Source organism: Oculina patagonica, chromosome 10, assembly GCF_052425735.1.
Source record: "Oculina patagonica isolate OP01 chromosome 10, crgOcupat, whole genome shotgun sequence".
In the NCBI taxonomy this organism is placed as follows: domain Eukaryota; kingdom Metazoa; phylum Cnidaria; class Anthozoa; order Scleractinia; family Oculinidae; genus Oculina; species Oculina patagonica.
The window spans coordinates 9,414,595-9,430,278 of record NC_135767.1 but is presented as its reverse complement, the minus strand read 5'-3'; the positions used below and the strand labels follow the sequence as shown (position 1 = coordinate 9,430,278).

The following is a 15,684-nucleotide window of genomic DNA, read 5'->3' as shown; positions in this document are numbered from 1 at the left end:
CAAGACAGTGTTTCATCTGCTATCTAAACACCTCAAATTTCATTCAAAATACTCCGCTGCACGCCATATTTTCAACTCTCTTCTCGGTGTTTGGATATCCCAATGAAACACTGTTTCTTGTGTTTGATATATTACATGAAAAGAGCATGTTAGTTGATTCCGGTGTAAAATTAGCCAGTGTTTGCAAAAACGTTGTCCCATTTTCAGATGACTATAACCCAATCAGCGGTTGCATAAACTTTGCTTTTAACCTTGACTTTGAAGGTGAATATTTCTCTGAAGGTTTTTAGCAGGACAAAGAAAATGCTTAACATGGGGCTCCCGGGGATTAAGCTAAGATATAACTAAACCGGCTCACTGAAAAGCCCAGCCAGTTCGTCTGGTCTCTATACATTCAAAATTACCCCTAATTTTTGTTTCCTTGTGAAATTTCAACCGGTGATAAGCTCCCTTTCGACCGGTGAAATAAGCCGGTAGCTGGCTCTAGCTACATCCCTGGGCTCTAAAATAGCAATTACTGCATCAGGAAGCACTGAAAAGGATATGACTAAGTGCCGAGGCTACCAATTGGTGCAAACACTTGTCGTGTATGATCTTGGGGCTGTCCGTGAACAAAGCAAGAGGGCTTCTAGCTTGTGTAACATAACACCTTGAACAGTTTTTTTGTCAAGTAAATTTAACAGTTGCAAACATCACAAAATTGTGTTAAAAATAAATAAAACCAAAAAAGATAAAACATTTTCTTTTCCACTTTGCTGCTAGCAGGAAAAGAGCTTATGAGCCCCTTGCTACTTTCTTTTAGTCACTTCAATTCCTATTCATGGTTTCCCTCTTTGTGTATATTTTCCAAGATCAAATCTTTATAATGATCTTAGTTTGTAGTTGTGAGTTTTAATTTGTCTGTTACATGTGTGATGTAAAAGTGTGTTGCACATCACTAAGATTTTGGATTTTCAACAAGAGCCAATAAATGCTTTTGTGTCATGCAATGCAGGCGTTCCTCCTCCTCTCTTCTCCTTCCTCCCCCCCCCCCCACCCCCCGCTTCCCTTGGGAAGACCTGATATTAAGGTTGTGCAGGTGGTTAGGGTAACATTTGCATATGTGATCCTGTTTTCTTATTATTGTCATTAAATCATCTTACTCACACATAGCCTCATCCCCCTTAAATGGGTAAAGACGCCATCTTGTCTTAGGTTTTCTAGCCTCAGGAGGTTCATTATATTTGATGACCACACCCTAAAAACAAGAAATATAGAGAGTTCATGAGATTCTATGATTGAAAGGTTTGGCAAGCTCAGTCAACATTTCACTAGCTCACAAAGATTTCACTTAAGCAATTATCACTTGTTACAGATTGAAAGAACTCTCAACTTTTTCCTAGTCTTTCCAGACTTGATCTTTTTTCACCTTTTATTACAGGGCTCCAAAACAAGTTTACAGATTTCCATACTTTTATCAACAATTCCTCTTTCGGCATGAGCCCAGGATAAAACAAACCCATGAGAGGAGGATGCTAAAAACACACACAAACACACAAATTTATATGAAGATTAAAATTTCATCAATTGAAACAGTAGTTATCAGTAATACTTTAAAAATAACAAGAAGTCAACCTTAGAGGAGACTGAAGTTTACCTTGTATGTGTTTGAATATTCTGTCAATTTTCCTGACAGGTTGTAGTTTGGGCCTTCAGCTTGCAAGTTGCTTTCACTGCCATCACCTTCATTCATTGATGGGTCAAACCTACACATGTATATTTGTAAAATACACCTCTTTAATTATTTTGATATTAGGCAATTCAGCATATTACAAAGCTTGGAAAAAAGTACAAAAACATATAACAGTACTAAAAGAGAAAAAAATGCCTTTTCCATCCTTTGTTATATAAACTTGTATTTGTCTTTTTTTGTTTGTAAAATGTAAGTTAAAGTAGCAGTTTAAATAAAGAAAGCTTCATGTCGTACTTTCATATGTTATTCTGAATTTTGGTTATGAAAGTAAGGCTTTAGTCCCTTTCCTTCCACTTCTAGTTTAATTTATAAGGGTATAAATTAGAGCCTACCAGCAACCCAGGATGTCCGAGTGAAAATCTCAGTTCTTGCACTGATTTTGTTTTAAAACTTTTACAGATCATTTTCAGAATAAATATTAACGATTTAAAAACTTAACTTTCGGCGACGAAATGTCACCATAATTATCAAATGCAAATTTTACAAGGTAGAGAACGATATTTATAGATAAAAGTGTGAATTTAAATTACAATAAATGAGGCATGGAAAACAGAAATATGTGCATAACTAAGTAAACAGTTTAGCTGGAATGGAGTCCTTTTGAGTGTTCAGGGATGGTTTCTTTTTACTAATTAGGAGCATCTCGTAAATTACGCACTCAAACTTTCCACGGCATTTCTTTAGAATGGCAAATTGGCTGTGAAGGTCAATCGGCTTTTGTTTGTGTTGTTCTTGAAGGTGTTTACCAATCACGGAGTATCTGAGCTCCTCGATGCGCAGGTGGAGGTGGCGGCTCGTGTAGCCAATATAATTCGCATCGCACGAATTACATTTAAATTCATATACTACACTTTGTTGGTTTACTAGAGAGGGCTTTGTTTCCGTGAACTTCAAATCTTTTGAGATTTTCTTGCTTGTGAAGACTGGTTGTATTAAATGATCTATTTTCTTTTCTAGGTCACACGTGTACATGTAGTTCTCTGCGTATGTAGTCGACTGATTTTACATATGCAGAGAACTATATGATCATTTAGATCTCTTAATCAAATTGATTCAATCTTTAACTAGAGGTTCCTTATAGTAAATCTTATCATGTAGCAATCACATTAATTTTGCACTTGCCTAACAGCCACAGGATGGCAGGATTTGGTGCCACATGGACAAAAAAACTGGATATTGTTTCCTTCCCAACATTGAATTTTTGGTTCCTTTTTTACAATTTGTTAAGAATTTGTCAAGAAGAGAAAGTTGTCCATCAAAAAAGGGGGTGGGAGATGGGGGCACTGAACATATAATATGAGAAGTACACGAGAAGTTAATGTAACAGATACCAGCCCTATACATCTTTATCATAGCTTCTTCAGTGCACATACTCAATGGTTATTGCATGATGTGGTGTGACACTGAATCACATATCATATGTGCAGCAACTTGGATGCACATAAACATGGCATTGGAAATGGACCAGAAAATCACCTTGAAGTGTTGGATATCAAAATCTTTAATATTATATTATTTAGAAGACGTCAGCTGAGCTACCCTTGCCATCTCATACATACCCAGCAGAATGACCACTGTCTCCAGTTCTGTTGTGTGATGTTCTTGCTGTATACAGAATAACAGAGGAAGTTAAGTCTGAATAAAATAACAAATTACTAAATAAAAATATTATAGGTAAATGTATCTAACTTGGACAGATAGCATGTTAACAATGTACAGTCAGAGTATAATCTTTACACTTGATGAACATTACAAGTTATTTTGTTACACAACATATTAATTTACCTTCAGCTTGGCTTTCATGCCGTTGTCTGTCCCTGCCTCTACTTCTTTCTCTTGAAGATGTTGTCTGATAAAAATGAAAAGTATCAATAATATTCATCTGTACAGTCATGCAGTTGTTACCAATTTACAGAATGCATCCAGGAATTCTAATGGAGAATCAGAAGTTATTCTTTACTTAATAAACTTGTTCTCTGACTAACTCGGAACAATTAAATTTAATGTTGTTTGGCCATTGAACAAAATCAAACTCACAAAAAATAAATGCGTATCGAACCAAATCGAATGTTGAATTGAGTTTGACAAGGTTCAATTTAGTTTGGTCACTAAACAGAATCTGAGTAAGCTTAATGATGTTACAATATATTCTGAATCGAGCAAAATGGAACATTTGGTTTTCCATCACCTGATATAAATACATCTTTTGATCCAGTTCAATGTCTAAAGTTACGTTTCCTTTATGTCTTAATAATAATAATAATATTTGGGACATTTAGACCCTGAATTCAGGGCATCTCAACATTCGTTTACAATGGGAAAGAGTTTTGTAATAAATTAACAGCTGTTTGATATTTGCCATCTCCAACGGTATACAATTACGCTCCTACTGTAGTTACACTTCCTAAACGAACTCAGTCATACTAAATTGATTGATGACTTTCAATTTGTTTCAGAAAAAATGGAACTCACAAAAGAGTTTTGTGTTTGATTTTATTCAATGACCAAACAACATTGAAATTAATTGTTCGATGTAATATGATTGAGTTCAATGAAAAACTCATTCAATTTTGTTTGATGTGATACGGTACATGTATGCCAGATGTCAACATGTACTCAGTATGCAGTACTGAAAGATTACACTGGGGTACAGAGTCAAATTTCAAAATATCTGTTGTACTGTTCATTAAAATGAATTTTGGGTCAGAGTGATTTTAATTAATAAAAAGTAGTTTGATTTGTATTTTTCTAAGGATTATGGTAATAAATCTGGAACAAAGGAAAATGCAAATCAAACTACCGGTAGTTTGAAAGCATTTTGACCTAAATTTCATTTTAAACTACAACATATAACTCTTGTTATCAGACATGCTTGGGATGTCCTTCAGTGTCTGTTTTAGCAGAATCTTATTTGAGTGCCAGCAAATTAGTTATTTGCCAAACCATAAATAATAGTCCAAACACTTCATTTAGGTATGACTTTTTTACCTCTTCCCTTCTTGTAACTTGTCCATGACTCCTGCTTACTTGCGAGGCTTCATTTCTTGTATCTGAAGGCCTGGGTCTGCTAGATTAAGAAGAGCAATTATTAAAAGTAATACTACAGGCACCTTTCAATAGTGCACATGCACATATTTGTACATGTTAATTCAGTATGATTGTGACATCTGTATCAAAAGTGTACATGTTGTATGTCATAAAATTGTTGGTTTTCAGATTAAATCTTTTTTGACCTGAAGATAACATTTTCTTTATTATTGAAAAAAATTAAATTTCTTTATTGGGGTAAATTCTAACCCAGTAAATGCAATGTTATTGCATAGAAAAAATCACCCACATTTTCAATGGTCTACACTTTTAACAATTATTCCACGAGCGCATGTTGGATATGAGATGGTAGGTAGTTTGGCTATAACTATCTCATCCAACAAGCACCAATGGAATAATTGTTTCATTAAAAACGCCTAAAAAATTGCAATATTTGAGCTCCCCAGCTGTTTTCATTGACGCATATAAAATAAAAAATAAAAATAAATAAATGAGAATTTACAGTGGCATTTTCCACTAGGTGGCTCTTCTTGATCCCACTGATTCTAGATCGAATTGGAATTTGGAAGTGTTAGTTTTTGTGGAGGGAGGAAAACCGGAGAACCCGGAGAAAAACCCTCGGAGCAAGGACGAGAACCAACAACAAACTCAACCCACATATGATACCGGGCCGGAATCAAACCCGGGCCACATTGGTGGGAGGCGAGCGCTCTCACCACTGCGCCATCCCTGCTGCCCGCATATCAGCTACAATAATTATAATTAATAAATGCCAATGGTATTTGAGCTCATACACCATTGCCTGTTAACCAATCAAAATGCAGGAATTGCAATATACCATTGCTAGTTGTTTTAAATACATTTATACCATAACTGAGAGAATTCTTGCGATCTGATTGGTCCAAAGTTATGGTCGATGAGAGTATAGACCATGAAAGTGACGTCAGATCACGCCACGCACACGCGCGGGCTAAAAGATGTGTAAGTTTGGTCTCCATGAATGAAAGCGAATTTCATCGTGTTTTGTTTGAATCAAGTACGCATTTGTTTTCGGAATTCAGGATTGGACTTCTACTTAGGTGATCTGTCGAAAGAAAATTGACCAGGCTTTTGAATTTTTGGTCTAACTGAGAAGAACGGTGCTAGCGAACCGGCAGGGGACTGTCGATGTTTAGTGAACGAGGTGCTAACAAGATCTTCAGAAAGAAAAATAATCTTGCTCGCTTCAGGCAATAGGCACACACTCAATGAGAGAGGAAAAGGTAATTAAAATTGTTATTCTTTGAATTCTTGTTCATCTTCTTTCGTATCATTGTCGTTTTTACGTGTCAGACCGGAATCTTTACGTCCAACCGGCAAAGTTTCTTCACGGTCAGGCATTGCTTTTGATAAATACTTGTTTGAGTTTGTTATGGTATAAAACAAATCGACCACATTTTTCCATGGTCTACACTCTTATAGACCATAGAAATGACGCCATAAAATGTCCAAAACTTTGCAGTGAAACCACTCGGCTAACGCCTCGTGGTTCCACTTGAGTTTTGAACATTTTGCATGCATGAATGATGCATCATTCATGCATCATTTTTACGGTCATTAATAGTGTAGTCATCGTCGGTGTCAAAGTTTCCACGAATATGTCAGGTTCATGTTGATCCTATCTGGGATCTCTGATCACTTTGAGTGGTCATTTACGGAAGGTTCAACAGTAACTTGTAGACATACCCAACAGTAATTTCAGTGTAAATGTTGTCAAGGATGGCGAAACGGTACAAACAAAAATGTTGGAAGACATGTTTGAATTTGTCTTGACTCACCTACTGTAATGGCCCCTGTTTTCACGATGTCTTTCCTTACTTCGATCATCACGACTTCCATTCCTTTGATGAGGAGATCTTGACCGACTTCTTCGTCTTCTAAATTCTGGACTTGCCATGTTACTTCAGCATAAACAACTACAGTATTAAACTACAGAATGCTGTATTCTTTTCTGTAAATCACTGACAAGCGAACTACTTCATGTAAAAACACATCACGATTCTCTTTTAACTTTCCCGACTCGTCCTCAGTCTTTCAAAACAATTTTTCGCGCGGCCAAAAGAAACGCTGGCCTGTAGTTTTACATGAGAACCTGCCTATCACATAAAGGAAGAAGAGCCTTCTTTAAAAATGACTGGAAAACGTTTTGCTGTTACCACAAAATTTATAAATAACACAAAATTTGACACGCCATGTGTAAGATCTATAATCTGGAGCAACGCAAAACGTAACGACCGTACCCCACTGGTCCCATAAAACACAACCTCACTGTTTCAGTGACTTTTTCTCGTGGAACCCGTCATTAAGTAGGGGTTACACACCCAACTGGAAATTAAAGCAATATTGTCTGAGGTTCGAAACTACTGCATTTGCTTGAAAAACTGAAATCGACACTGTGCCTAGGCTCGATTACCAGCCGCTGTTCGGGGTATGAGCCCGCGCAAAGACCCGCGGACAACTTTCAATTAACAGTGACAATAGAAATTCTGAGATAAGAAAGCTATGCATAATGAATAGTCGTCTGTTTTAAGTCTTGTTTAAAGTCGCTTACTTTATGAAAACCTACAAACTGGGAGCCATGTCCAGTACTGGCCATGAAATCCCGGGTTTCTACACTTCATTCTAGTTCTACACTTCTTAATGTATAGAAGTAAGAAATACTCTGACAAACTAGGGATTATAACGACCCCCCGGGAACGACCCTTTCCCTAATCATTCGACTCTTGTCATTCTTTACTTAGTTCTACACTTCTCAAGTGTGGAAGTGTAGAATACTCTGACAAACTAGGGATTATAATGATTTTTTCCCCAGTCATTCTACTCTTGTCATTCTTTACTAATTAGTTCTATACTTCTCAAGAGTGGAAGTGTAGAATACTTTGACAAACTAGGGATTATAACGACCCTTTCACCAGTCATTCTACCCTTGTCATTCTTAACTTAGTTCTACACTTCTTCTCTCACTTCTCTTCTGTATGTGGATACGAAGTTTTGAAGTATTATTCATTTTGAAAAAAATCACGTTTTGTACTTGTCCGTTGACGGTTTCAAAGTGTCCGTTGTCCGTCTTAGAGAGGTACCCGTCTTATAGGGAGTTTAGTTACAGTAAAATGACTGAAAAACGGCAGGAACGGGACCAACACCAAGTGTCCGTCTTATGGAAATGTCCGTCTTATTGAGATGTTCGTTAAGAGAGAGTTGACTGTAGAGAGAGCAGCATTTGTGGAAATCGAGTCTATAAAAGTACTCGACACTGCGATACGCTTTGAGCTTTGATTTACATTGAGATATTTTCCTTTGAGTCAAATTAAACTTATTTGTGCAACAATAATTTTGTAATTGAACTGTTGATTCCCAAATACGTTTCTTCAAAGCCTCAAACCGCTTCGCATTAAATCGTTCTTTTGCCGCGGTTTGAGAAATGCAACCCTCGGGAAACACTGAGGGTTCTTGGAAAACAAAATCAGGCTCCCGATCTGGCTCAATCCTCGAACAGAGAGCCTGTTCACATGCTAGGGTAACAACGGAGCAAACATCCTCGGAGACCCAAGGGCAGTTAGTAGGGGCGAAACGAAAAACTTTCGTCGCTCCGATTTTTGCCGGGTTTCCTTCCTTTCGCCCCGACTAACTGTCCCCGGGTCTCCAAGGATTGGAAAAAAAGGAAAAACTTTCTAGAAAGTAACACTGACGGAAGGCATGTATTATTAGCCATGTAGACATAATTACTTTGGCTATTATTTTCTCTGAAGAAATAACCGTACGAATAATGAAGTATAGAACTATATTGAAATCTTGCCAAACATTCCTATTGTGGCAATATTCTTCCGAGAACATTCGGCAATGAAGCTTTATCAAAATACTATGCAGTAGATTCACAGCCACATATCATGCCTTACATTCATTCCACACTCTAATAACATGAAAGGACTCGGCACTGTTCTATTTTGTCAAGCGGAATGAAGTAACACAGAAATCAATCTAATCGAGTGCAAAAGTTCATTGTTTAACTTTATTATCAACTTAAGAAACTGCAACTGAAACCCTTTACAAATTTTATGCTAAAATAAATTGTACGTTATTCCTTAATTTATTTGAAAAATATGCGAGCTACACACCTGAAAGAAAAAAAATTAAATAATGATGGATCTATATATAAAATGCTCAAATATTGATTAAACTTAGCTTCAGTAAGTTTTCGAAGATATACCCTGGGTTTGTTTGTTTACTTTTCGACGTTCATTGTTATAAAAACGGCAGTTATTTTAGGAAATAAACGCTTGGAATGATTTCCTATTTTTATAGCATTCTGCTTCAGTACATAGCTTTGAACCATTCACAGTAATCCGCTATCACACGTTCTACTGGAGAGTAAAGGGTCTCAATATGAAAAAGGATTTTTGTGTCTCAGATGTTGAGACTTATTTTAACCACGGCATACATTCGGAAACTTACAGTAAGCTAAAATGACAACAAAATAAAGAAATAATTAAAACAGTTGTGTTTATTTCTGTTCCTACTTAACTGTGAAATAATTAAAATATATAGGTCAAGAAATCATCAAGTTTGTATCTTTTACATTAACAAGTTAGACCAATAAAATATATGTATAAAATTTTGACCTTGAATAAAATGCTTTTTCATAAAACAGTAACAGCAACATCAACAAGCAGCCCCCCCCCCTCCCCGATTGATAACAATTTTCTAAAACTACAATTGGATTTTTATGATCAAGAGCGAGAATACGTCAGCTTTTTATAAGTATGAGGCTAATCTTACTATCAGGTGTTTTTCCACAACTTAGTTTCCACTCTATGATAGTTGTTGATGTAAATACTGTTACCCCAAGTGCTATTCTTTGCAGTGATTGTTAAATATCAGAGATTTTTAAACTGCTCGTAAACTAAACAATTGTTATAAATCTCGACTCATCTTCATTATTGGTTTTCCAAGGTCTTATTCCAAGATTGTAGGAGCTACCTAACAGTTTGTGCATCTTGAATTTGAAATGGGTCGTAATCTCCTTCATCCTAAACCATACGTGTTCAGTTTTGGTTCATTATTACCACTTAGGTGTTTCTCCAACTTTAGTTAGCATTATTATTATTTTTAGGCATTTTACGCTTTGAAGGTAAACTTATACGTCATAAAAATTGACTCAAAATATCATTTTTTAATAGCTCCTTTAAACCATAACAAAACGATATGACTCTAAACCGAGTTTAAGTTGTAGTTATTAGCTTTTATTTGAGTGATCACACGTATTAACCGATTTCAACAACACACTGCGAAAATAGATTAACCCCAATATATTACCATATTTCCTTCAATACGAGATGTCCTTTGAATTATCACCCCGGGATTAACTTGTAAATAATCTCCCCCGTAAAGATGCTAGGTCACAAAGTTTTAGGCAATTTCAGCACTGACCAACTGATCATAGAATTAAGAAATATCACAATAACCGCTTAAAACTTTAGAAGAACTAAAAAAATAGAAAAGCCAAGAGAGGGCATGGATAAAACAAAATTGAAGAAACAAAATTGAAGAAAAACATCCGCCGACGTTTCAATTTGTTTGAAAATGTCGTGTACAATGCTCTAAAATCGTCTTTGTTTGTTATGTGGCCGTAATTATGCTAATGTAAGACTTGCACTACCAATATAAAGCTTAGAGATTAACGAAAACAAGCAAAATTGCCTAAAGTAACGAGACCTAACCCCTCCCCCCAACCCAAAAAAAGACCCTTTCGGATTTCGGAGCAAACACGACTTAAATGACAGTAAATTTGTGGGTTATTGACCAACTCTGAACCTGTAACTCGACTCAAATTTGTCGGGTTTTCAAAATTTAAAATTCCTTTTAAAGAAACAAGTGAATCAGCAACAACATTACTGCGACTAAAATAAGGATTACTAACAAAAAGACGACACGACGCGCAGAGTTTCAATGTACCATTTATGTTCAGTTTACTGTAATGTTTGCTGTGTTTGCCCTCAATTCAAGATGGCGGTAAAAACCTTAGAGGGGTCTATTGTCTCCCACTAACCCAACCTTTTTAAAAATAAGAATAATAAAATAATTCGATTCTCTAATTCAGTAAAATTCGACTTTCTTGTCATTCAGGAATCTGCAAGAACATAAAACGTGGTTTAGCAAACGTTAATTTTGATACAAGGACAACAAACGATATCTTTGATTAAAAAAAGCCCAAACACTCAATCAAATGGCTCGAGACATGTCACTGTTGACTATCTGTATTTAACATCTTGCTGTTTATATTGAATTCACTGTTTGCCTGCTTAACAATGTATAATTCTCACATCATCAAGAGAAAACAAAAGAAATCACGACCATGGTCGTGGTGGATTAGATATTATTTTTATGTTACTTCCAGTGACTTTTATAATTTCATTTTTGTCTTTGTTTTAGTTCCAAATGAGAACATTAACCAAAAACTTAAGACAAAGCTTAATCTCATTACCAAACACCTCAAATTCGGTTAAAAATACACGCTGCGTGTCGTATTTTCAACGCAGTCCTAGGATTTTTGAAATGCGATAAATCTCTGTCTCTTATGTTTTGATGTATTACACATTGTTTAGCCTACAGGTACTGAATTTATTCAAAATAACAAACAACGTTCAAAAATTATAGTCCACACCCCTGTGAAATCATAAAATGCTAATCCAACTTACTTGCTATAGTGGCGTCAACATATCTTTCACGGGGGTACTCTGGGGATTCACTGCCAACTGCCACTTGGTAATAAGGGTGTGGAGCCCGCCGTCCTCTGAGAAAAAGAGAACGGTTGAAATTCATATCAATAAGATCAGTTTTACCCTTATAGTCACCGTGATCCTTGAAAAAGTGTACAAAATTCAGTCACGTAAAGTTCTGTCAGAAATGGACGGACTTTTCGTGACACTATCCTAGGAGAGATGATTCGTGAAACTATGGATTACCTTTGTAAGAATGTCATTTGTTTACAAAAGTAGTGAAGAAACAATGTAATAAGTATTGTAAGTAGCATTGTAAGTAGTGTATGTATTTGTGTTGTAAGTAGTGTTCTTTGTGTTGCAATAAATAAATTAAAAAAAAAAAACTATGGATTATCAGAAATCGTGAGGTAAACACATTAAAGGAGCTATACGCGGACAGCGCATTTTGAAGCAATCGGCTTTTTTTCAAGGTTGTCATTTACAATCCATCTCAATTTTTCCTCAGTCGTAACCCTTCCTGTTCATTTTTGGTTGATTTCCTTGGTGTTTTTTAGAAAAAGGTTTCCTTCAATTTAAATTAGAAAAATAACTTTAAATATCTAGCTTTTGCAGGTAAATATAATGGTAAAGTGAATTGGAATACAGTCATGATGCAAGTTCTTTAGATCTACTGACTGCATCCATCACTTATTTCGTACTTTGTAGTACATGTTGTACTGATTAAAAAAAGTGGCCACGAAAAAGGCACGACTGAGTGTATTAAACAAATTTTACGGTAATTAGATTTCACCTTATAAACTTGATTAGGAGTGGCACGATGAGACAGACAAAACTCATGAAAGTCTGAAATAAGAATAGAAAGGCAAAGGTTAGGCACAATACCATCTTAATAGGAGGAGGAGGAGGAGGAGGAGGTAGCAGGCCTGTACAGCTGGTGGGATTCGTGACCGAGTGCGAGTGCTTTGTTTATGGCAAACGGCAAAGAGAGGGAGCCACAGAGCCACGGGGGAACTGGAGCGAGCGGTGAGAGAATTGGAGCACTTGCATTCGGTCGTGAATCCCGCCAGCTACGCAGGCTAAGGAGGAGGAGGAGGAGGAGGAGGTGGAGGAGGGAAGATTGGACGCTAATCAATAGATTACTGATTTGATAATACTACTCACCATCACCATTAAAAAGTAAAACACAGGCTTCCATCCACTGTGTGTATTTATTTCAGGAACAAGAAACTAAAAAGACAGAAAATGTGTTACAATCATTTACATACACTAACCAGTAGAGAGCACTGCAATGCGATGTCAATGGACGACAGTTCTGAACTATCCTATGGCAGCCCCAACACTTCCTGTACCATCAACAATCCCTGTTACAGTTGCTAAGGTTCATTCTCACCTGTCCTATGGCAGCCCCAAGAATTACTGTACCATCAACAATCCCTGTTACAGTTGCTAAGGTTCATTCTCACCTGTCCTATGGCAGCCCCAACACTTCCTGTACCATCAACAATCCCTGTTACAGTTGCTAAGGTTCATTCTCACCTGTCCTATGGCAGCCCCAAGAATTACTGTACCATCAACAATCCCTGTTACAGTTGCTAAGGTTCATTCTCACCTGTCCTATGGCAGCCCCAAGAATTACTGTACCATCAACAATCCCTGTTACAGTAGCTATAGTTCATTCTCACCTGTCCTATGGCAGCCCCAACACTTCCTGTACCATCAACAATCCCTGTTACAGTAGCTAAGGTTCATTCTCACCTGTCCTATGGCAGCCCCAACACTTCCTGTACCATCAACAATCCCTGTTACAGTTGCTAAGGTTCATTCTCACCTGTCCTATGGCAGCCCCAACACTTCCTGTACCATCAACAATCCCTGTTACAGTAGCGAGTGCTTCACTATTTGCACTAAGGGCACTCTGCAAAAAGGAACACAGGTTTGACATTACCAAATGGGACAAACTCTTTAGACATTCATTGCACATTAGACGTAATGTAACCCTGTGACATGGATAACTAACCAAGTGTAAGGTCAAGTTAGATGGATGTTGGCCAAATCCTTTTTTATGTGAATATGGACTGAAACACACCACACTTATGTCAAACAAGAATGAGGCCAGTACCCAGCCACCTTGACAGAACAAGCTTATCCAGTAAAGGATTCATCTTATGCCACAAGGAACACTGTTTGGGCAATCTGTAATGAGCAAGATAGCCCCATATTGTCTGCTCAGGGAGCCAATCACATCACAGGACTTGATTTATGTTCCCTGCTCGCTGGGCTAGCCATATAATGAATGTAAATATCTTTACTCTGATTATGGCTGAGCTCTGGTTGTTGATTCTTTGATCAATCCCAACAACAAAAAATAAGTTCTAGAGATAATAAGACCTGCAGCTAGGAGAAAGTCGAAAAGAATGTTTTTGATAGAAAGCGATCCCGAATTTGTTACCTGTCTTCCAAGATCAGCTGATATGGCAGAACTTATCAAATTAGCAGGACCACCAATCATAAAACCTGTACAAATGTCAAGCAGAACAAAAAGTCAAAAAAGTGATTTAAAAAATTAGATTTGAAAGGGTCTGCAAACCGCTAGAGGATCTGGGAACATGCATGCATGCATGGATGGATGGATGCAAGAATAAACTGATAAACAAACAGACAATGAAACGAATAACGGAACACAGGAATGAATATGTAAATAAGTGAACATCTCTTCTTACATAAGTGGAAATGTATCTGCAGCTCGCACAAACAGACAACAAGAATCATAAAAAGTGGTACAGAACTTTGAACTCGCCCCCTCAAAGGGTTTCTGCTGTGATTTGTATGTAACATTTCTTGGGGCTATTTTCTCACAGTATTACCTCACATACTTCTAAGTCATTAAATAAAAACTATCAAAGTTAGCTCACATTTAACTTAGTTCTTAGTTTACCGTTATGAGAAGTAATCAATTTTCCAAGAATGACTTAGCTTGAGGATAATTATTTGCAAGCCTTGATGAGCAGATATGAAGTTAAGAATGTAAAGCAGGCACATTTTGAAAACTGGGAAATATTATTTGGAAATATCTGAATATAACTGGTGATAATTTTTGACATAAAGACTGTACTGTTGTGTCAGTGCATATTGCTCACCAGTCAAACACATCAAGGCGGCATTCAGAGTGTAACCACCTCCCGTGTCTGCAATATGACACAAACACATTTTGTTAGTAACACTGTGTGATTAAGTAACTCGCAATTTCATTTCGTACATGATAACTTGAAGTGGATGTATAACATTTGTCTTGTTATTTTTTCCCCTGAGCCCTTCCAGGGGCATCATAACAATTCCAAACATTGACAAGACAGTTGAAAATACAACAAGCAGCAGAGCATTCTTGACAAAGTTGAAAGTGTTCTTTGTGTTTCAAAATGTGATGAAACACTCAACTGTCTCAAGTGTCTTCTCCATTTATACTAAGACGAAAAAGGAAATGGAGAAATAAAATCATAAACAATTGTCACAGTATATGTAATTATTATCAAGGCCCATTTACACAGGAGGTTTTTGTAAACGGGCCTTTAATTAGTTTGGAAAAGGGTTATCATAAATAAGTTGACCCCTTTTGACTCCTCCAAGCATTTAATAATGTATGCTACACATACCTTGTATTTTTGGCTTTTTTTGCCAAAGATTGCAGCTAAATGGTCAAAAACTTAACTTAATTTCAAAACAAACCACTGTGCTATACAGCACTAAACTATAGTGACAGGTAAATAAATTTTAGCTAGTGCAAATAAGCACTCTACTTACTTCCATAAACAAAAAGCATTGGTACAGACAACACAAGCATTATAATAACCAGTGGAGAACGCTTTCCCATCAGATCCTGACAAAAAAATGAGACATGATAAAAACTTACAAACCTGTGAGTCAACATGGGCTACCAGACTATACACAATTAACAACCTTTTTGAGTGCATGCTATTAGACTCCAGTTAAACATGACATTCTTATTAATAATAAACACGTAATATTTAAACGATAAACACTGAAATTGCAGTCAGGAAAATTCATAACTCAAATATTTGTCTGTCACTGACTATTATCAAACGTTTTTAACAACGTTTGTTTGAAACTCTTATATAAGAGTTTCAAACA

The 15,684-nt window shown here is 36.6% G+C and overlaps 3 protein-coding genes across 5 annotated transcripts in view; 1 reads left to right on the top strand and 2 right to left on the bottom strand.

Moving 5' to 3' along the window:
• The window catches only part of LOC144667112 (smad nuclear-interacting protein 1-like), an 87,641-nt gene that overhangs the window by 13,046 nt on the left and 58,911 nt on the right, over nt 1-15,684 (top strand). The gene's annotated exons all lie outside the window — the stretch shown is intronic.
• On the bottom strand, nt 1,100-7,179 carry LOC144667114 (uncharacterized). 2 transcript variants are annotated; one of them, XM_078528501.1, is made up of 6 exons: nt 6,598-7,179; nt 4,721-4,796; nt 3,518-3,581; nt 3,292-3,337; nt 1,637-1,745; nt 1,100-1,237 (listed from the first exon to the last, which is right to left on the bottom strand). In XM_078528501.1, the coding sequence occupies exons 1-6, from the start codon at nt 6,714-6,716 to the stop codon at nt 1,139-1,141; spliced, it is 513 nt and encodes a 170-aa protein (XP_078384627.1). In that variant the 5' UTR covers nt 6,717-7,179; the 3' UTR covers nt 1,100-1,138. The 2 variants fall into 2 exon arrangements, with proteins under 2 accessions (XP_078384627.1, XP_078384626.1); XM_078528500.1 differs by having other exon boundaries at nt 4,721-4,799; nt 6,598-7,158.
• Nucleotides 8,811-15,684, bottom strand: part of LOC144667107 (sugar phosphate exchanger 3-like) — a 25,845-nt gene continuing 18,971 nt past the window's right edge. The window contains exons 18-25 of one of the 2 annotated variants that reach the window (XM_078528488.1): nt 15,337-15,412; nt 14,676-14,723; nt 13,988-14,052; nt 13,367-13,453; nt 12,700-12,765; nt 12,329-12,381; nt 11,515-11,609; nt 8,811-10,946 (exon numbers count right to left, since the gene is read on the bottom strand). In XM_078528488.1, the coding sequence (XP_078384614.1) occupies nt 10,939-10,946; nt 11,515-11,609; nt 12,329-12,381; nt 12,700-12,765; nt 13,367-13,453; nt 13,988-14,052; nt 14,676-14,723; nt 15,337-15,412 (498 nt within the window). In that variant the 3' untranslated portion in view covers nt 8,811-10,938. Of the gene's footprint in view, nt 10,947-11,514; nt 11,610-12,328; nt 12,382-12,699; nt 12,766-13,001; nt 13,454-13,987; nt 14,053-14,675; nt 14,724-15,336; nt 15,413-15,684 lie in introns of those variants that run through there. The other variant, XR_013573280.1, reaches the window with a different exon arrangement.

Excerpts from the sequence above, each read along its gene's own strand:
- LOC144667114 (XM_078528500.1), bottom strand. The coding sequence starts at position 6,716 with ATGGCAAGTCCAGAATTTAGAAGACGAAGAAGTCGGTCAAGATCTCCT. Across the intron at positions 3,582-4,720 it reads AAGTTACAAGAAGGGAAGAG|ACAACATCTTCAAGAGAAAG; the intron begins GTAAAAAAGTCA and ends CATTTTTATCAG. Across the intron at positions 1,238-1,636 it reads AATATTCAAACACATACAAG|GGTGTGGTCATCAAATATAA; the intron begins GTAAACTTCAGT and ends TCTTGTTTTTAG.